Here is a 23,387-nt window from a genome sequence, read left to right on the forward strand (position 1 = left end):
GCAAAATCTTAGGTGTGTTTGTGTACTTTCTGGGTTCACTTACATTATTATTATTACCAACAAAAATGAGGAAACATTAGTTAAAGCAATGATACTTGGGAAAATTGATCATCAGAGATGACATACATATACATAGTTCCAAATCCCACAAAGAAAAAATATAATTATAGAAGTACATAAATAGTAAATACAAACTTTCACCTGTCCAATGGGTTGAGCATAATTGATTAAAGCATTGGGGTTTCATTGTGGAGACCGAAGTTCAAAGCCCCATAGGGACATCTAATGTATTTTCTAAATAAAGAAGATTTCTAAGTAGTTATTCTAATGGTCTTCCATAGTTGGCTTCTAATTAGGATGTGATTTCTGAATAAAGTGGATTTCTAAGTAGTGACTTGGTCTTCAATATGTGATTTTCTAATGTGTGCTCGTGAGGTGCTTGTGTAGTTAGTGTACAATGCCTATTATTATGTTTTGATAATATGGTTTATCCGACTCTGTATAAATTATTGTTGGCTTCAGGTGGTTATTATAATAGTTAATCATTTGTGTTTCTCTTGGCAACTCAGGTCATTAAAATGGATAGTGTATCATCAAGGAAAGCAATATGATCTAGTTGAATTGACTTTGATCCTTGGCTGACCATCTCTAGTCCACTTTACAATAACTTCATGTATGAATAAAGATATACTTTCACAACTCTATTTGTTATGCATTATTAATTATGCTCACTATTTCAAGTATTCATTTTATCAAATAGGAGACTAACCATTGGCATCATTTCCTTAAAAGAAATTGGATGAGATTTGAGAAACTCATGCTCTTAGACCCCTAAAGGTGGGAAGAGACCACAAGGTAGTCAAGACTGAGAAATCGGGCAATCTATAAGGATCATAAAGCAGAGAGAGCAAGAAGACTATGAGGGGCACTTGACGAAAATATGACTGTATAATTCCCAATTTAGAGCAGTCGGACTTGGAATGTAAGCCGAAGTCATAGCCTCAATCGGAAAGATAAACACTCCCACCATAAGAAATTATATAGGTGAGGAGTGGCAAGAGATAGCAAGACATCTACCCTTACCAAACAGAGTGTGGAACAATATTTCCGACCAAGCAGAAAAACTAGTAAATGAAGAACAATGGGAAATGGAGTCTAGAGACTCGATATCCAAAACCTATGAGAGTAAAATCTGAGGCAATGAAATTGTTGAGTGAAAAAGAGGTGGTTGAAAGATACAAACCTAAACTCCTAAGCCAAAGGCATATACGAAAGAAACTGAAGGAAAACTCTATACGAAACATTCAGGCAAGAGTTGAGGATTCTCACACGGTCGAGAGTGTGAGTGAATTACTAGAGTGTTTGAATCAAAACCCCTTGATAAGTTGGTTCCACACAGTGATGTTGCACCAAAACAAGATTGTGATTCCCCCATCAGGTCTTGGTATTGAAAGGCAAAAGTTTCCTAAATCACAAGCAATAGATTGAGGACCTTGCGTAACATTGCAGGGCCTATGAAACGATCTAGATAGAGAATGACCAAGAAGATAAAGCATATTGGCTATGATCCTTTCCAACAACCTTAAGTAGTATATCTATTAATTGCTACACATAAGGCAACCCAACCTCCTAAACAACTTGGGAAAGATTAAAAAAGACTTTCAAGAAAGAAATCAAATTACTAAGAGATGACAATGAAATCGTAGCAAAGATATATAATACAAAGCAAGGCAAGCATGATAATATCAAGGATTACAACCAAAGACTTAAATAACTCTTGGTGAAATTTGAAAAGGAACCAACAAATAACCTTAAGGAAAGAAGGTTCATTGAAAGCCTTATTCCCTCATTACAAAAGAAAATGAGCATAGCACTACCATATTATGTAATATACCAGACTGAAAATTATATTTAAATTCAGATCTAAATATACCATAGTTCCAAAGAATATTTTGACAAGGGGATGAGGAGATAGGGGGATGGGTTTCAAGGATAGGGAGACCAACGACCTAGGTTTGGGGGCAGTGTGGGAGGGTGATGGGAGGGTTGTGCAAATACATATGGTACTTGAAAAATTAGTTACAAAAAGATGTGTAAGCAATAAGTATAAGAACTATTAATGAAACACACTATGTAAAGTTTATACTGATAAACATTAAAAATATGAAAATGATTGCATTGAAATTTGAACATTAACTATGGTGGTCAAATTTTCGGAACTTTGGGAGTAAACCAAGTATAAGAATTGCTAATGAAACTTTGGCATACTAAGTGATGATTTTTATAATAAACACAAAAAACATGGCAATGATTGCATTAACAATAAGAATGTTGGCGGTGGTTTGAGGTCAAGGGTCAATGCCCCTTGTGAGGGTCTGGGGGCAAAGCCCCCAATTCGGTCAAGGGATAGTTCCCCTTGCAAGGGTCTAGGGGTAGAGCCCCTAGCAAAGTCAAGGGGCAATGCCCCTTGTAAGCAGTTCCCCCAACAAGGTTGAAGGGCAGTGCCCCTCATAGGGTCCGGAGGCTAAAGTCAAGGGGTGGAGCCCCCGCTAGCAAGCACAAATAAGGCCTCCAAAACCTCACAAACCTTCATTACAAACGTTCTTTTCACAAATTTTTCACCAATTTTTGTTTAGGGTTGGAATTTCTAACTGGGGGCTATGGGAGACTCCTAGGCATCCTTGAGATGGTCAAGGGACTCCTAGGAGTCCTCGAGATGTCCTAGGGATGTCTAGCCATCCTCGCCATCCCCAAAGTCTCAATGGCAATGGTGTTGCGATAGGGGGATGTTTCTTGTGCGTTGCCGAAACGTCCCCATCCCAAAAACACAAGAAATTGGGGAGACGACATGTCCCCATGGTTCACTAGAAAATACATTTCACCACAAAAAAAAAACTCCATCAAAACTCATTAATCTATTTTATCACTGAAATAACACCAAACTATCTCAAATTTCCCAGAAACTTATGGGAAGATTTTATTGAAAAATAAATTGATTTTCACCACATTTGGACTGTCATTTCAGACACAAAAGCTACAACAACAAATATGATCATCATCAAACCCACAAAACTGTCAAAAACTGAATGAAGCCAAAAGCATTGGAAACACCACAAAATGATTATACTGATTTTTCAGATGCAAATGCCATGTAAACAGGTCTGATATGCTAGACATAACAACAACAATCTCCAGCAACAAGATTTCCAAAGAAACAATCCAAAACCGACAATTATCACAATACACAATGTAGATCTTAATAAATACAAAACTATACATGCAACACTTCCATGATCAAACCAGCAATATCCAGCTTGGTAAATCTGACCTTGGCACTTGAAATAGAAGAAACAGGGTGCCTACACTAACATACAACAATATGTAACATGAAATATGCCTAAAAACTCCACAAGAACAACCATGCACACAAACACTGAAAACTGCCAAAAACTCCATCTTCAACCCAAATGCAAACTCTGAATGACATGAGCAAAGGTTTTTGTCCTCTGATCACTTGATGCTCATGGGTTTTCGTCCACAAGCCTTCTACTCCAATGGGGTTTCGTCCATTGAAGAAGTCTTCTACAAATCTGCAAGTGTGAGAGAAAAAGAAATATCACCAATCCTTGCAAATGAAAAAGTTTTCAACTTTTGTATGAATCTTGCTTGGGAGAGATGGGACCCTAAATTCCAAGGCCCCCCTTGGGATTCTTTGCTATTTTGGGTTATGACGATTGTCATAAAGTTATCATAGAGGTTTCATAACTTGTCACAGGTTTCCTCGCCAATTGTTACTGCCAAATCTTTCAAAATTCTTCTTGCCAAATAACCCCCATCAAGACACAAAACCCAAAGCCTCCTTTGAGCCTCAAAATATTTAATTTCATATTTAATTGCCCTCATGGAATAGAATATATTTGGACAGTTATAAATATTAAATAAATTATATGATTGCCAAATTAACCCATAGAAGAATAAATGGGGTTAAAATTTAGCAACAATTAATATTTTAGAAAAGGGGACATGCTAAGTCCTCCCTCCTAGAAATCGATTGTCGTCAAGCAAGGCAAATTTGGATGGTCAAGTATCTTTGGTCCTTCCCAAGTTCCACCCTCCACTAGCAAGTTCTCTCATTTGATCAAATACTTTGTAATGCCCCTGTTCCTCAATCTTTTCTCCCTAGTTTCCAAGACCTTTTTTGGAATTAAAATCAATTTCCTTTCATCATCCAAGAGTGGTAAATCAGGTGGGGCACAATTTGCTGTCCAAGAACTTTATTCAAACAAAAAACATGAAATACATCATGAATCCTGATGTTTGGAGGAAGTTCCAACTCATGTGGTTCCTCACCAATCCTCTTGAAGACCCTTTATGGTCCAAAGAACTTAGGCTCCATCTTTTCAGCCCCTCTTCTTCAAGATCCAAAAGATACTTTCAATATAATATAATTGCAATATATTGTAGCCTGATAGTGGGAAAGAAAAAAAATGAATGCAAATGGTATAGTGTGTATCTATCTAACAACAATCAATTCAACAATTAATACCACACAAAAGTTTTATTATATATATAAAGGTTCAGATTATGGTGTTATGTTGCAATTGAGATCCACAAGAGGTGTTTGAAATGGAGTAAAAAAATTAAAACATCAAGCAGCTTTTCATATGCTATATAAAGCTCAGGCATCCAACTTATCCCATTGAAAAGTGGTAATTTTTGTTAAGATTTCCCCTCCTTTTACTCTAGCTTTATTGTTTTTTTATAATAAAAGAAAACAAGCAACAGATACAAAGGAAAGCATCCTCCTCAATAATTCAAGTATTGTCAAATTGCCTATACACATGTTCAAGACCTACCTACTATATTTATAAACAGTTTTGTCCAATTATGCATCACACAAGATATTTCTGACATATCAGATCAAATTTGTCCATCTATCACACCTGTATAAAATTTGCAACCAGGATGCAAATGCCTGGAAAGCGCTCCAGCTCATGTAAAAGGAGGCCTATAGCAACATCTGACCAGGGTGAAACACTGGTTATTCCATCTCTAGAGGAGGCATTTTCAGAACCAAATATCTGCATCAAGTAATCATAGTCAAATAGAAAGAAAATTCAAACAAGGAAAAAAATCACTCCCATCTAGTTAACATGTGCAAAAAGAGTGTCAAACCTGAAAGTCCTCCAGCACAAGAACAGCATCCAGAAGTCGTGCATCTTTAAATGATGTGCATATATTTGAGCTTGTCTTAGAGCTTTGCTCATTTGATACTAATTGAGCACAATTGATCACCTGAAATTTCAGAATATGTAGTGTGCAAAGTCAACTGACATGTATTTGACCAAAACTAGATCTCGATATTTTTGTAAAAAGTAATCAATTTTCTTTCTCCCAAATCCCTAACAAAACACCTACCTTCAATGGACGACCCAATTCAAATCCAATTGCCTGCATGGAAACACACAAGAAAATATGAAGATTGGTTTATAAAAATAGACTGTAATTGACCATTTGAACTTAAAAAATAAAGCAGCACATTATCCCACATAATATAAACAGGAGACACAAAATATGTCCTTTAGGATTCACCTAGATGATTACTCTATTTTCAAGCATTTTAGAGGATGACTCTGTACTTTGATTCATAATCGAAACACAAAGATCCATGTTGACAGGTGAACTTGTTTATAAGGCTTGGTAGCTAACAGAAGTATAAACTAATTCCTACAATTAACACTGGGATTTTAAAAGAAATAGAAAGGTTTAGTGGTCATCTGCACTCACCAGATACATATGCTATGGACAATACTAACAAATTGTAGGGTTTCTGACTATTTAATGTACATGACAAATATTATACTTGAAATGAATATTGTGAAGCTTGTCACCCCCTCTTTGTTAGGAAAAATACTGACATCCTATGACTTTAACTATAAGTAGAGCATGTGCATCTAGATAGAAGAATGGGCACCTTATCATCCATTCTTCTGTATATGCGTCTTATCACTAATTACATGCAGTATGCATATTTTTATGCTTCTAACTCCTAATCTGCAAAGAAACAATTCTGCAACACAAGGCTACAAGGATATCTATTGTGATGCTTCCGACTCCTAATCTGCAAGGAAGCAATTCATAACTCAGAAGACCTCAAGGAATTGGGAAGGTTTCATTTTACACTTGAATGCTTTTCATACACTACAAAGGTGCCTCTGTATTTGCATGGTACTATTTTAAGATATCAATACCATCCATTTGGTTTCAAAAAAATTGCAATGGCCAAACTAAATGAGATGCCAAATGCATAATTAAAACTTAATAAAAAAGCAAAAACGGCCCTAGTATGCACAAGAAAACTCTTAATATAGATTCAATCTCATAAATTTCTTCCACCCAACACAAATCATTAAAAATAGTATTCCTAATGAATGAGGAAAACCTATAACTGCATAGATTAATGGGGAAATGACGAGAAGGTTACTCATTTACCTCTGCAGCAGCTGACTTGCCAGTTCCATGAGCGCCCCAGAAAAAGCATGCAGTCCCGAGTTGCTCTTGCTGAAAACCCCATTGACCAAGGAGTACTGCCCTAGCCTTTTCAAAGCTAATAATACATTCTAAGTGCTTACGCATAGAAGTACTGAGTATAAGTTCATCCATTGATGTCTTTGGAACAACCCTGTGTGTGAATGACTTCATCTGTGCATTGAAGCAAAAATCTACATAATGTTACTCTCAAAAATTGAAAAATAAGAAATAGATGCAAATACGATAAAGGAATATTGCTAAGAAATATAAACAAACAGGAAGTGGATATCAACAATTGTTACCAATTCAACTGATGCTTATACATGATTCAACATGCAGTTAGTTGATAAGTATAACTATCTAACACAAGTAAAAATGAAAAGCAACGGGAATATTTACAACATATGTATAAGAAAAGAAACTAAGAAAATTTGCATTGCTTCATCATATTCACATATAAACACAACATAATATAAGAATATAAACATCTCAATTGATCTTTGTAATTATGATGTGTATGGTCTTCAGAATAATAATTTTCAGACCATGGTTAACAAATTCTGTAGTTGGAAAATTTTGGTCCTAAAACAAGGTAGCTTAAATCATGAAGACTTCAATCAAAGAACTAATCTCTGACTATGCTAATCTACTAACAAAATCTGCTGGAAATGTGAACAACCAATCCACACTATTGAACTCTCAAACCTGCAACTGTATTCTAATTAAAGCTGAGAAGAAAAAAACTGCACTGGAATGAACTTTTATACAAGAGACTCAATACGTATAATCTATCATGACGTATGTGCCCTTTAAATAGACAAGTGCACTATGAATCTAATTAAGAGAAACTAAATGAGGTGTTAAGTGTAAAACTCTCTTAAGTTACACTCAGTTTGACCAAACAATCAACTAGTCTGATTAATTAACTACCTTTAACAACTAATAGCTCCTAATCAAAGTAGTTTGACTAACTTAAAGCCACAAATCACTCAGCCTCAAGTAGTTAACTAGGCACTTATCTCAAGGAATATTCCCTACATAGTTAGGCCTTATTCTCACATATAACTATGTACTCGCCATGCTGACCTCTCAACCGCACAGAAACCAAAAATAAACTCTCAGATCACTGCTGTGCCATGCTAATGTTCAAGTTTCTATTGACTGCACCTTCAACACACAGATAAAAGTTGTTGCTGGGTATACTTCTGTGCTGAGGGCAAACTGCAGTGTATTTCAGCACTGCTGAAGGAAGAACACCTTCAGAACAACAAAATTAAAACACGAACACATAATGCAGGCTTTTCTCACATATGATAGACAATCAATTGCTAGTGGAGGACTCTAATCATGATGATCAAATTCGTACACATGGAAAAGATAAGAGTTAGTTTAGAGGGTCTCACAATAGGTCATTTGAACATACCAAGTAGTATTACCATAACTCAATTAAATTAATCACGCTAAGCACCTTCTTTAAAATTCATTTTTTGAAACTTGTCACCTTCATGGTTATTTACAATGATAACAACTCAAAACTTGAATTACATCTACCCTGCCTTCAAAAAAAAAAAAAAGTGTCCTCTCTACACTAGGGAATAAAGACATTGATAGCATATGACGAATTCAATTTTGTGCTTACATGGAATCAGAAGTTAGCAGTACTTGAACAGGCTAGACAGAAACTGAAAAGGAAGAGATGTCTATACAAGAGACAAAGCAATGGTACAAACACTCTACTTGTAACTTGTCATAGGCTATCCTCAGTTGCTAGCATTATATGCTTGCAACTTTTCACAAGCCCTCCTCAGTTACTACATGCTTTACAACTTACCCTGAAACATCTTTGGCTTCAACCCCAGCCTTCACCAACATATGCTCCACGTCAAGTATTCTATTGTTCATTCTTCAGACAAAACTCATTGAACTATTTCATGGAATAAGTAACAACATGACACTAGCCCAACAAACAAATTAGGAAATACTAACTACTCAATTGATTGGCGGCTGGCCCATTAAATAAGCATTGATCAGATCCGGGGTTTGATTTTCCTATTCAGAATAAGAGATATAATGCTTGTCTAAATCACCAAGACTTGGAAAGTTCCATATAGGTGTTGGCATTTTTGTCATTGATGTCAAGGCCAATTTCAAAGTTTATTTTGAGCTGCCTGCCTTCATGTGTGTTTGAGGTGGTTGGTTACTTGTCTTCTGGTTTGAGCTACTTACCTGCTAAGCTGGTTGAGCAGCTTGAGCTGATTGTATGCCTACTTCAGCTCATAGTTGTATGTCTGCTTGGTTCTAGTCAGCTGCCTACTTGTTCTTTGGTCAGCAGCTGAGTCAGATATTTTGCCACATCATTTCATTTAGTGGGACCTGGGACTCCTAATTGTTTACGGCAGATTATATGTTTGGATTCTCACCCACGTTCTATCTCTATGCTGAGCGTTTCTTTTCCTTGTGCCAACATGGACTTTATTGCACAGTTTTTTTTAACGATCTCAGGAAAACATTTTATTTTGGCACAATTCTCTTATCAGGTGTGGGGAATCTCCATTTAATCTGTCAGATTTTTTTTGTGGTGTTCTGGTATGGGCCATTTTTTTTTTTATAAAAATCGATGACTGCTTTGTGGGCATGCGATGATACTATGGAGTTGCTGGATAATTTTTAAAAAAATACGAACCAGAATTACATTTCTGGCAGGGTCGTGGAATTTCATTAAGTGTGCCGTTGTATGCATGCCGTGTTTTGATGAAAAATGATTTCTTATTTGAAATCATTTTTTTAATGGTGCGCTTTTTCATCTTCCAAGCGCCGGGTGTTCAAATAAAATATGGCTGCCATGTTTCTGAAGTGATGCATCGGATTTATTTTGGAAGGGGCATGATAGTTGAAAATTGAACTGAATTATGTGCTGGCGTAAAATAAGTTGAGTGACATATTTTATTGTCTTTGTGTAGAGTCAGAAAATGAGTTTGTGGTGCATGGGCATTGATTTATTAGAGTCGTGGGGTGTATTTTCCTCTTGGTTTTTAAAATCGTGGTACTAGCACAGCTGCAGTATGATTCAATATCGCATTTACTTTTGTTTTGTGGGAATGGAGTTTGTGTAGTAGACAAAAATACATCTTCCAGAATACTGGAGATGGTTGTGTGTGTTATGGGTGTCGAGCTTCAAAAACGTGAGCCGCCATTAGTTCTGTTGGGCAAACTTCATTAGAAAGTGATACAACTTCAAGAAACACTGTACGTTTGTGAGTGCGTTAAAATGGAAGGACTTGATGCGATTTTTGGATATTCAATATGACTGCGTATTATGGTCCGTGGAGTATATGAACGATAGAGTGAGTGCTATGTGAATGATGCATTTTTGCTGATAAAAGATAATTCTGTGTGTATGGTGGTGTAAGGTTTCATGTAGGAGTTTAGAAGTGTCAGCTTCTATTTGTGCTATCGGGTCTGTTGATTCTTCAGAGGAGTGGATGTTATTTTTCATTTTCTGTACAAGCTAAAGATCTCAACAAAAAGGAATATTAAGGAGCTGTGTCTAAGTCGTGTGAGATGTGTGCAATGACTTTGGAAATACAGAGTTAAAATTATTGCAGACTGGAGATGAAGAAAAACAAGAGGTTGTGTATTTCTGAAGTTCTGAAATGTTAATTGAGTCTATGATTTTGAGGTTGGTGCCTTTGTTAATCAGAGATGGTGCTCTGTAAAGTTTGATATGCAGTGAGTTGGTGCTCACCTTTGTATACTGGGTCGGCACCCATTTTGTTTTTCAAAAGAACTAGTTGAACCATGGTTTTTTACCCGAAAGGGTTTTCCACATGATAAATTTTGGTGTCTGTCTTCATGCGTTCTTGTATCCTAATTTTCTGTTTTAAAGAGTGAAATTTAAATTGAAATGCTCAAATACTGATTGAAATATCAATTTGCACAAATGCCATCCCAAGTTGTCCCTTTTTATGTTCTACATGAGGTATAAAGTCAAATAACGACCTTTGATCAACAAAAGGAACTAGAAAGGAGGCCAATGGGAGATGAAGGCAATTTGTAGAGTCTTGTTCTTTGATTTCTCCATTCCCTAGATCTTCAAACACTAGTGGCAATGATACAACAAGTAGTGACATTATTGACATTTGGATCTATTGTTCCACTCCATTTCACGAAAAAAATATTAGTCATTATTATGTTGACAAGTAAAGTAGACAAAAGTTATTCTACCATCTCTTTTGGTGTAATTCATTTTATAAAATCATTTTTCAATTTTGATTTCAGGAAGATTATGTGAATGTATCATCTCAGGTATTTATTAACTCTCATAATATTAAATGGAATTAGTTTTCCACAGTCATATTTTTTAATAGAAAAATATACAAAGTTTAATCCAAAAAACTTGCATTTGGATCTCATTTATTATTTATATCAAAGGTTGATTGACTAAGTTGTCACTTGGTATGGGGAAAAGTCACAACTTATGGTAGTCATTTCAAAATATTGATGGTGCATAAAAAAAGGTCTATTCATCTTCAATGCTTAGAAAAACAACATGAAGCACAAATTGAGCTTAATCAACTTTATCTTAATCTACAGATTGGATAAGAGCCCCAAAAACATATGGTGAACTTAAATTTTAATCTATATAATGAGCAAATAAGCCCATCCAGATGGCAAGCCTTTTACATTATACCTGTAGGCTACCACGCATTTGTGACCGGCATCCTGAGATAATATCCTCTTCAGTCATTTTTGGATTGTGGCTATCTCGAGAAATAGCCAACAGCAAAGAGCTCAACAAGGCATTTTTTATGTACCCTCCACTCAACTCATATCTGGAAAATAAGAGATACAATATAAGATACCGACTACAAAAAGAGGCTCAAAGAAAATGAAATAGGCTAGTTAAAACAAAGATGAAATAAACGTTTGTTTTATTCTCAACTCTAATTTTAATAAGAAAAATTACCTTAAAGATATTTTCTCCCAATCAATGTTCTCAGCAACTGGGAGGCGCTCTGATGCAAGTTTCCATATTTTGTATCGCTGTGTGTGATCTGGTTGGTGAAACTCACTCACACATCTGTACTCCACATACAGTACATGTATTTAACTACAATGTGCAAATTTGGAAATTTGACAACCATTTAACAATTAGTCCATTAAATCTTCAATAGTTACAACTTGCAAGCACATAGATTGTGCATGGATAAGCAAATAAAACATCAATCTATGGTTGTCACAAAGACAATAAAAGATCTTGAATATTCTTTGCCAATTGTCCACATCTGACTTGACACCCAGCATATTGCATCATTTATAAGACATTAATAATGCATACAGGTCAACAACCTATATCAAAGACAATGAGTGACTTCACCACAAAAAGGGAAAGCCCAAACTAAAGCTAACATTGCTGTGAATGCAGATAGCTGATCTTTATTTAGTATTGCTCTGTCCTCAAGGAGCCAAAAAAGAAGAGAAAAAGAAATATCATCTGAGAATTAGAAGTAAACAAGAAACAAAACAATCTAACCTATGATCCCGTCTAACACATAACACCAAGTCACAAAAACTCATAAAAGAAAAAATCTGTAATGCAAGAAGAAACGTAAAAGCATCTGAACAAGCATATCTACAGTAACAAGGGATATACATGATACGCCAATGCATGGCTTCATCAAGATCTAAAGGTCGATTGTTGCCAGCATTATTATGTAACACACAATACCAAATCACATAAACTCATAGAAGGAAAAATCTGTAATGCAAGAAGAAATGTAAAAGCATCTGAACAAGCATATCTACAGAAGAAATGTAAAAGCATCTGTACAAGCATATCTACAGAAGAAATGTAAAAGCATCTGAACAAGCATATCTATAGTAACAAGGGATATACGTGATACGCCTATGCATGGCTTCATCAAGATCTAAAGGTCGATTAGTTGCCAGCATTATTATGCCTTCATATCGCTCCATCTCTGTCAAAAGTGTATTTAGCAATTTATCACCACCACGTTCTCTCTGGAAAAAAAATTATGTATAAGTTGCAAAGGAAAGCATATTGTAAAACTAAACAAGTTGCTACACATAACATTAATATGATGAAAAATACCGAATTATCTCATTTGAGATATGAAATTCTACCTGTGCAAAAATAGCCTCACATTCATCAAAGAAAATAATGGCATCATTCATATCAGCATCTCGGAAGAGTCCACGCAGATCAGCAGAATGATCATCACGACTATTTCCTCCACAGACTGACTGAAGTGAATGAAAATCTACAAGAAGAACACGTTTTCCTGGAGATAACCATAGAATGTCAGGGGCCACACACAAATTCTTATAACATAATTTTAGTTGTATGAATAACATGCACCTAGATGATGGGCAACAGCATTGACAGTCATCGTCTTTCCAGTTCCTGATGGCCCACAAAGAAGTATAACAAGCCCTGCTCCGTAGGTCATAAAATCTTCAAGACCGGCATTTTTTCTATATTGCCTAAATTTTGCAAAATTATCAGTTGTCCTCAGTATCGTTTTCTTCTGCTCATCAGGGAGGACAACGCTTTCAATAGGTACCTGATCAATCCAACAATGAATATAATTAGATACAAAATAACTTATGATACAAACAATCAATATATTAAATAATAATTCAGAATCTATACATATAAATGGTTACTCAAGATATTAACAATAAATCATCCAAATCATACCATTGGCTTATATAGATGACTTCCTTCAACAAGTTCATTCATTTCAGTATCAAGACCAACAATCCAATCCAGCATGCGACGATCTAGTTCCACCTGCTGGTCCATCAAGTCCCCACCTCCACGTGCATATGCAACTACTCTCAATTTGATTAGACCTCTTGCAACAAGTTTGCTTGACTTGTAGAAGTGTGTACGGGCCAGAACCTACAAACAATGCAAAAATTTGACCATAAAACAAAATGTAAATCAGAGTAATAAGAAAATATCTGAAAGAATATTAAAACTAACCATTTGGAAGGACAACCTAAAATTCATTTTCCGTTAACTCAACTAGAAAAAGTCATTTCCATCCAAAGGTCATATTTCTTCAAATACACTTTTCAAACAGCAAGTAAACTCATCCCCAATAAATTGCAAATGTATACTATGATTTCTCACTATATTAGCAATTGAGGAAGACTAAGATGGATAGAAACATTGGAAACCAAACAACGGCTCAAGTATCTATTCATCTACAATGCACTCATCTAAAAAAAAAAGAGGTTCAAAGATGAACCATTTGTTGCCGCAAGGTGCCATTGTTTAATAATTAAGTGTTGGACCTTGCCGCTTCTGTTATGCCAACCGTCATATGTTGTCATAATATATTTCATGTGGCTTCTCTCAGAAATTCCAGCAATCTAAATGAGTGGCTAGGCAAGCTAAAATTAGATGAACTAATAGAGACTATTAATGATTTTACATGGGAGGGATGTTATTGTTTTTTAATTTTCTGTAAATTGGATGGATCCAACCTTCAGGTCATTTCTCATCCACTAATAAGATACAGGGGATCTAGATAATCGTGACAGACCAAAGCAGTTTTAGCACACAATAGAGAACTTGTGCCAGGCCTTCCAAAAACTCAAGAAAGTATTTGGGTGACCCATAAAATGAGTTGAGATAATCCCAAACAGCACATCAGCAATGGATATCCTACTTGTTGCTTCTCAAAAACAACTCTTAGTTATAGTACCGAAAAATGTAACCAACATGACATTCTAGTATGTCCTTTACATGACCAACCAAGCTTTAAACATGTTCAAAGAGCTTGAACAACCTACAATAAAGTCTGCAGCTCACAAAATGACACTCAACAATAGCAATCACTAGCAAACATATAATTTTAAGAGAAAACATGAGTGCTGTTTACTTGTGTACGGTTATGTTGCTTAACGTACAGAGTAAACGAGAATGTAACTTATAGAACATAGAACATCAAGTGTGAATAAAATTTCCAGAAAGATGGAGCATTTATTCCATTCAACTGATATACAATGTGTACATGACAAAATGACCACCAGTCCCCAACACATATAAAATGAGCACATATATAGCAGTCCTCGTTTGGTTAAGATTACCAACCGTCGAAAACTGTCAACTCACAAACCACTTGTCAGGGACTAATAACACAATTACAAGACATAGCTTACATGTCAGGGACTAATAACACAATTACAAGACATAGCTTACATGTCAGGTAGTAGATTAGCTTTTAACACATTTTCTACTCTTGGCTGACTAATATTTTTATTTATTAACATACTTGGCATGCTCGGTCCTCTACATCAGCCCCTGCAAAAAGAAAGTTGTATAGACGACAAAACAAAACTAGAGTTGGCTACAAAAAAAGCTACTGAGAAGGAGGGTGAGAAAACGTCCCTAGACAAGTAGAATACGTCGGTGTGGAAATGGTGGTAGTAGAGAGCCGCTGGCAAAGACGCTGCACCTCCTCTGTGTGGATCTTCAAATCCCATTTAGCCACCAACACTCTTTCCCTCGATCCCTTCACCATGAGGGCCACATTCATGAGATGTGCCTTCGTCTGCTCCAGCTCGGCTACCTTAACTTGATATCGCTGCTCCTCTATGAGTTGTCTACTCAACTCAGCCAGTTGTAATGTCCCCAATTTGTAAGGTGACAATTAATTAGATTAATTTTTGTTAAGTGGTCAAAAATAAATAAAATATCAAATGATGACTTATTATTAAATAATTTAATTAAATAAACAATAAAATATTATAATGTCACCTTATTAAATAAATTTTTCCAATGTTCAAGTCAGCCTTATCTTCTACAAAGTTTTTGGAGGTCTTTATTAGGAGGCTCACGGGGAGAAGTAAAGCATGCTTTTGGAACTTATGAATCTCTGATTTCTGGAGAAAAAAACCTTCAGCAGTTCAAAGAAGGGCTAGACAAAAACCTAGTTCTTCCTAAAGGGGTGGGTTCGTGACAGTCTACATCTGTACCAAATTTGTTAAGTCTTCTTCCGAAGACAAATTTGTAAGGTTCAGGATCATTTCGAAAATAAAGTTGTATGTATTTATTTTCCATTAGAGAGAATAAGGTTATTATATCATGAATACCATATTTGTTGTGTGAAGCATTTATGTTGATATCAACGTTCAGTTTGGCTTCAGTAATATTTGCTCATATTATTAAATAAGTTGTCTCAATAGAAATCCGCATGTGTGAATATCAAGGCTTTCAGGAACATATAATTATATTATTATGATAGTGCCATTGATTTTAATAAGTCTGATATAAGCCTGGAATAGTTTATATTTGCTATTAATTTAATATTAGTGAAGATGGGAAAACCTTTATCGGGCTTAATAAGGAGACATGCGGTATAGTATAGTTAAGAGCTTAATATTTAAATGGTATGAATATTTGTGATATGAGATCCGACATATAGGCTTTGGAATTTATTGAAATATATTATCGGTCTATAGTTGGCCCAAATAATATACAGGAGGCTAAAACTATTGTTGGTCATTATCGTGGCTTTCGGAAGTGCTGTAGGAATAAGGGATGTAAAATTTCCTCCATTGCGCAAAGCTCTAGGTTAACGGCATCTATATTTTCCTTGCTGCGGAAACAATGACTCGAGGTGAATGCTAAAGCGCTTTTCAACACTGAAGCAGAGACTTACTCTCAAGCGTTTGGTTGAAGGAAATAGCTCCATATCAAATCTTATGACTAAGAAAATCTGGATGGAATGAGAATCCTATAGAGGCTCCATTAGCATATTCTCGAAAATGTTGGGTAGTTGTAAGACTGATTTCTAAGATAAGGTCAAATCTTTCATTAATTCCTGGTTGTTATTTCATCAATAATTTCTACAATTGAATGTTTTTATCTCAGACCTATTGTGACCTAATCACACATCACCCCATCCCAAATGGGGACCCCCTAATTTTTAAGCCCTCTCGATAGTTTGGTTTTGTTTTTCGTGGTTTTTTGGTGGCAGTCTCATTAGCCTCTCAGCTTTGTGAGTGTTCGGGGGTAAAATTGATTAAGTCTGCTTTTTCGTTTGAGTGAATTTGATGAAGTCCAGAGCCTGTTTTGTCAATTTTAGGGTTTCTGCCTTTAGTCCTAGATTTTAGGGGTTTCCATTAGGGTTTTGGAAAAACTGAACATATAACTGGAACTTGGACACTTCAAGGAACCTCCCAGTAAAATTTGAGCTAAAATGGAGCAACTTTCGAAAGTTCCTATTTTTTAGGGGTTTTACTGAGTCCCGGAATGTCGTCATTTTGCCAAAAATCTAACTTTCTATTTTTAGTAAGTTTCTATTTATAGTAAGTCATTTTGTGTCCTGTTTTAGGGGTCTAACACTAACGTTCTGAAAAGTTTCTATTTTTGGAAGTTAATTTTTGGCAGGACCATTTAGGCAAGGTGATGAAGATCAAGCATCCACGACTACTTCTAATTCCAGAAAGTCAGAAAGCAAACAAAATCACTCAAAAAATGGCTAAGTGATTGAAATCCGTTCCTGAAATGGAAAGCTCAAGAAAATCACCCAAGTCCGGAAGAAGCAAGAGTGAAATTCCCTCACCCGGAGGAATTCACACTCAACTGCCAAACAGGGCGCTAAACTGGAGGAGTCATGGAGGATTCAAAAAACCACAATATTCCATGACACATGCAAAATGTTGCCCTAGGGTGATGAAGGGCGCTAAAACTTAAGTGTCGTGGAAGGAGGAAAAAATAATGAATTCCTTCTTTTAGTCAAAATTGCACCCTAGCACTATGGAGGGCGCCAAATTGGGGGGTACAAGGAATCCATGGAGATATTGAAATTCCCCACCAAGTGCAAAATGCTGCCTAAGAATGATGGAAGGCGCCAAAATGGAGTAGTCATGGAAGAATGGAAAAAAGTGTGAATTCCAAGACTAAGACAAAAATCCGCCCAAGAAGGTCAAAGGGCGCCAGGATGAGGTCAACATGTTAAAGCGTGGAAAAGGTGTGAATTCCTTGGCCATAGTAAAAATCCGCCCTACTGCCCAAGAAAGCGCCAAACTGGGGGGGTCAAGGAAGGATAGACAAAATTATGAATTCCTCCTCCATGAAGAATTTCCGCCATAAGACAAGGGTCGGCGCCAAAATGTAGTATGCATGGAAGGATAGAAAAAATTATGAATTCCTTGACCTAAGGAAAATTCCGCCCAACACTCAAGTAAGGTGCCAAAATGAAGTGTGCAAGGAGAATTGAAGAAATCTTGAATTCCTCCTTCCTTGAGAAATAGCACCCTAAGGGAGAGAAAGGCATCAAAAGTAAGGGGTCAGGGAAATTGCAAAATGAAACAATTCCTTCACAAAAGGAGAATTGCACCTTGGCTAAGAGAGGAATGTTGAAATGGCTAAGTCAAGGAGAATAAAGGAAATGATGAAATTCCAAGACAGAGTGAATTTCATGCTTAAGCTTGAAAACTCAAAAATTTGTCCAAGGCATGAAAATCCAAGGGTCAAAGAGGAATGAAAAGCAAAATACCCTCGGAAAATTTTTCAAAATTTCCATTTTTACACATCGAATCTTATCAAAATCTGTAATTTTTTATAGATTCCGAATCGTGAGAGATTTCTCTCTCTAATGGACCTGGCTCCTAATTTTTTGGAGGATCCCTAAAAAATAGGAGATGTTGGGAAGCATGGAAAATTCCTCCCGAAGCAAGAAAAGTCAACCTAAGACGATGAATCAAGCAAATCTTGAAGAATATTCCAATTTCCCTCCAAAATTTGAAAGAATGGAAGTTAATTAGTTGGCAGAAGGAATATTCTAAGTATGAAGCATGAATTAGTGCATTAAGTGAAACTTCCAAATTCGAACTCAATTACAAGAGAAGTTCCATTTGCATGGCATAGTGATTGGGAAAGTATGATGCATATTAAATTCAGTTTCTAAATTAATGCCTCCCAATTTAGCAGTACAATTTGAAGAATTCAATATTAAATGTGGAGAAGCATTTCATTTCTCACGTGCAGGTTTTAAGAAAGAAGAATTGGAGAAGTGAAGAAAGGTCATACTGAGTCGATTTTGCATCATTCTCAAGGTGCTTTTCAAGATGGTGGAATCAAGCAAGACAGCTATGAAGAGCACACAGTTATACTGAGAGGGGGGGTGAATTAGTATAATGAAACTTTTCAATTCAATATTTTATATGATAGAATCAATCACTAAAAATAATTTTGCATATGAACACAATAACACAAAGATTTAAGTGGAAACCCAATGCGGGAGAAAACCACTGAAAATGAATGCTATATATTTATGTTCTTTTACAATTTTGTGAGCACCAACCCACTGGAAGCACCAACTCTCTCTGCTGAAATTGTGAGCACCAACTCACTCTTCACAAATCTAATTTTCCATCTTGAACATGCTGCTGTAACAATGGATGATGGACAATGGTAACACTCTTTAAATCTGCATACACATCTTCATACAAATATGTCACAATTTCTTTCTTAAATCTGCTGTAAGCTGATCATAAATCTGCCTTACTCTTCATTTCAAATCTACATGTGCTAAGTTTATATATCTGCTATTATATTCTAAACTTATGCTCTTTTAAGATTGATTGTTCATGTTTCTCTTTGCACACCTCTTACTTCACCTACGTGAGGTATACTTTCAAAAATCCACAGTTTTATACACAGTATATATATCCAGCATATCAACTTCCTTCTCAAAGCATTTTTTAAAATTCATATATATATGTGCTAGTTCCACCGGTTGCAAACCAACATGACTTTTAGTTTGAAAAGTCATATCCTTCAATATTTCAATAACTTTTTTTTGTTAAATTCTATTAATAAACTTTTTACGGGAGTATTTGTTTGCCAAACACTTTTGTTTATATTAATAAACTCTTATGCCACTATACCTTAGACAATACTTTTCATAATAAACAAACCACCGAACTTAATGAAGCCCGATAATATGTATTGTAAAAATAAGGTATGTAATTTATTTACGATATTATTTTCTCCCAGCCGGTATTAAGTAAGTTCCGCAAAACACAAAGTTTAATAATTTTTGCTGTCGAGATTTATTTTTCACTTTTAATTTTGCCGCTCCATATCTATCTCCGCTTTAATTAATTTAAAGTGTGCCGCCGATAATATTGTTCAATATATTAACGCTCATGAGGTGCTGTAAAAAATACTTGGTTAATACATCCGCCATCAAAACATTTTTTCGCTTTAATAAACTTGCCGCTATATTAATATATTTGCCGATAATTATAAAGTCTTTCCATATTATATATTGGGTAATAAATATATCGGATTATTTATAAAGTCTTTCCATTAATAGTTTTCATTTGATTTCTATTTTTGCCTTCAGATAATGATATAGATACGAACCATGCTCACTGTAATCTTCTGCTTCATCGTGCTGATTTGCTAGGAAACTTCCAAACCAACACCCGACTCTAGGATATATTTTAGATACTTTCATTCTTTCTGTGATGTCATTTTAGATGCTTCCTGCTTTCAATTAATTTGACATCAATGACAATACTTGCATCAATCTCCCCCTTTGTCATTGATGGCAACCTTACAATCCAGATTGCTCCCCCTCAAACCAACACTCCCCCTGTCTCCAATTTCTCCCCCTTTGACATCAATGGCAAGGGATTTTCTGTTGTTTATAACCTGCCCCTTTTTAATGTATGCTTCATACGAAGTGCTTACTGAGAGGATGAGAGTGATATTACTCCCAATTTATCCCTTAGGTACTCAAAAGTCTCTTTTGGAAGAGGCTTTGTAAAGATATCTGCTAACTGTTCCTTTGTTGGAACATATTCCAACTTTACTTGCTGCTCAAGAACCTGGTCTCTTAAGAAATGAATTTTGATAGGGATGTGTTTTGTCCTGGAGTGCATCACTGGATTCTTTGACATACTGATTGCACTTGTATCATCACAATAGATACAGATAGGATGATCATACTCAATCTTAACATCTTGCAAGGTTTGTTCAATCCACAATACTTGCGTACAACATGCTGCTGCTGCAATGTACTCTGCCTCTGCGGTAGATAGAAATATTAAAGCCTGTTTTTTGCTCAACCAGGATACAAGGTTGTTACCAAGGAAAAAGGCTCCTCCACTGGTGCTTTTGCTATCATCCTTGTCACCTGCCCAATCAGCATCTGTGTATGTTTTGAGAGTGAAATCATCACATTTTGGGTACCACAATCCAAAATTCATTGTACCCTTCAAATAAGATTCTTTTAACTGCCTGTACATGTGTTTCCTTTGGTGATGCTTGATACCGTGCTACTACACCAACAGCTTGCATTATATCTGGCCTGGTAGCTGTTACATATAAGAGACTTCCAATCATGGATCTATATTGAGTCTGACTCGCATCAGGGGATTCATCATTTTTACTAAGTTTGCAACCAGTGACCATAGGAGTACTGACAGGATGGCAATCCTCCATTCTGAATTTCTTCAACATCTCCCTAACATACTTAGTCTGTGAGAGAAATATCCTTCATCTGATTGTGAAATCTGCAATCCCAAGAAGAAAGAAAGTTTTCCAAGCATAGACATCTCGAATTCTTTTTGCATGTTAGAAGCAAATTCTTCACACATTTGATTCTTATTACCACCAAAAATGATATCATCTACATAAACAACTACAATCAGTAAATGATTACCTTCACATCTGAAGTACAAATTACTATCTGCTGCTCCTCTTTTAAACCCTTGTGTTTGAAGGTAGTTGTCTAATCTGGAGTACCATGCTCTAGGGGCTTGTTTGAGACCATAGAGTGCCTTCTTTAATCTGCATACATAATCTTCCTCTTCTGACAGGATAAATCCTTCGGGCTGTTCAATATACACTTCCTCTTCTAAATCGCCATTTAAAAAGGTTGATTTCACGTCCATTTGATAGACTTTTAAACCCTTATGACTTGCAAGAGCTAGAAACATTCTGATAGCTTCCAATCTGGCAACTGGGGCAAATGTTTCTTCAAAATTGACTCCCTCCACTTGTGCATAACCCTTACACACAAGCCTTGCCTTATTTCTTGTAATTTCGCCATCCCCATTCATTTTATTGCGAAAAACCCACTTGGTCTCAATGACATTTTTGTTTGAGGGTCTGGGAACAAGCTCCCATGTGTGATTTCTTTCAATTTGGTCCAACTCCTCATTCATAGCATTTACCCAATACTTGTCTTCACTAGCTTCATCAAAATTCTTTGGTTCTATCTTAGAAAGTAGACAGAAATGAGCATGTTCTGTGGTGGTAGCTAGTCTCCTCCTTGTTTGAATGTTTGTATCCAACTTTCCAATAACCAAGCTTTCTGGATGATTTTTCTGAACAAACTTTGATGGAGTTTTTGATGGTGTTTTTAAAGGTGTCTTTGATGGTGTTTTTGATGGAGTTTCAAAACTTTCTTGTTCCTCATTTTCACTTTCTTCTTTTAATTCTTCTTCATCACTTTGTTCCTTAGGATGATCTTCTATAGCTTTCTCAAATTGCTTTCCTTCATCTATCTTCACATTAGCACTTTCAACTATCTTGTGAAGTCTTTTATTGTAGCATTTATAAGCTTTGCTTCTGGTGGAATATCCAAGAAAGATTCCTTCATCTGACCGGGCATCAAACTTTCCCAAGTCCTCTTCATCTCTTCTAATGTAGCAAGTGCTGCCAAAAATTCTGAAATAATCAACAGTTGCAGCCCTTCCTTTCCATAGTTCATATGGTGTCTTGTCGTTGTTTACCCTTATTTGCGCTCTATTCAATATGTACACTGCTGTGTGAACTGCTTCTTTCCAAAAAGTGTCTGCAATCTTTGATTCATTCAACATAGCTCTTGCCATTTCCTAAACTGTCCTATTCTTCCTTTCAACAACTCCATTTTGTTGTGGAGTTCTTGCTGCTGAAAGTTGTCTTCTTATTCCATGTTTTGTGCAAAAATCTTCAAACTCATTTGAAGTGAATTCCCCTCCTCGGTCTGATCTAAGACACTTAATTTTGACATCCATCTCATTTTCAACTAACTCTTTGAAAGCTTTAAATTTTGCAAGAGCTTCAAATTTTTCTTTTAGAAAGGCGACCCAAGTCATCCTGGAGTAATCGTCTATGAGTAGCATAAAATACCTTTCCCCTTGCAAACTTTTTGTTCTGGTTGGTCCGCATAAGTCTGTATGTATCAGCTCTAGAGGCCTTGAAGACGAGTATTCTTTGGATTTGAAACTTACTCGAGTTTGTTTCCCAAATTGGCATTGTTTGCAAATGACATTAGATGGTTTTGTAATTCTAGGCATATCCCTTACTACTTCCTTTTTGTTGATCTTGACAAGATTGTCAAAGTTAAGGTGGCCTAGCCTTTTGTGCCATAGCCAATTTTCATCCTCTTGAACAAAATTACACGTTTCTTCATTTATTTCATTTAGAATATATAAATTATTTGCAGTTCTATGGGCATTTGCAATGATTCTTCCATTCTTTTTAATCTCACATCCCTTAGACAAAAATGTCACACTATGTCCTTGATCACAAAGCTGGCTAACACTTATAAATTTTCTTTTAAGCCTTTGACCTATAGCACATTCTCTGTTTTAGTCTTTCCATAATCTAAACTAAGTGTTCCTTTACCTTTTATTTCTCTTTTTGTGTTATCACCAAACCTTACTGATCCTTCATCTGTTGGTTCAAAAGAGATGAATTTGTTTTTGTCCCCTGTCATGTGCCTTGAGCATCCGCTGTCTACATACCATATATCCTTCTTGTTCTTTGCATGAAGAGCTATTTGAACAAATAAGGATTCTTTCTCTTCTTCTTGTTT

At 35.9% G+C, this 23,387-nt stretch overlaps 1 protein-coding gene across 2 annotated transcripts in view; it reads right to left on the reverse strand.

The window, feature by feature from the left end:
* Positions 1-23,387, reverse strand: part of LOC131055015 (uncharacterized) — a 111,278-nt gene that overhangs the window by 13,768 nt on the left and 74,123 nt on the right. For both annotated transcript variants that reach the window (XM_057989618.2, XM_057989619.2), the window contains exons 10-19: positions 13,253-13,456; positions 12,911-13,115; positions 12,676-12,833; positions 12,428-12,552; positions 11,498-11,611; positions 11,222-11,363; positions 6,493-6,702; positions 5,419-5,451; positions 5,176-5,295; positions 4,944-5,081 (exon numbers count right to left, since the gene is read on the reverse strand). In XM_057989618.2, the coding sequence (XP_057845601.1) occupies positions 4,944-5,081; positions 5,176-5,295; positions 5,419-5,451; positions 6,493-6,702; positions 11,222-11,363; positions 11,498-11,611; positions 12,428-12,552; positions 12,676-12,833; positions 12,911-13,115; positions 13,253-13,456 (1,449 nt within the window). The remainder of the gene's footprint in view (positions 1-4,943; positions 5,082-5,175; positions 5,296-5,418; positions 5,452-6,492; positions 6,703-11,221; positions 11,364-11,497; positions 11,612-12,427; positions 12,553-12,675; positions 12,834-12,910; positions 13,116-13,252; positions 13,457-23,387) is intronic.

This window comes from Cryptomeria japonica, chromosome 6 (assembly GCF_030272615.1).
Source record: "Cryptomeria japonica chromosome 6, Sugi_1.0, whole genome shotgun sequence".
NCBI lineage: Eukaryota > Viridiplantae > Streptophyta > Pinopsida > Cupressales > Cupressaceae > Cryptomeria > Cryptomeria japonica.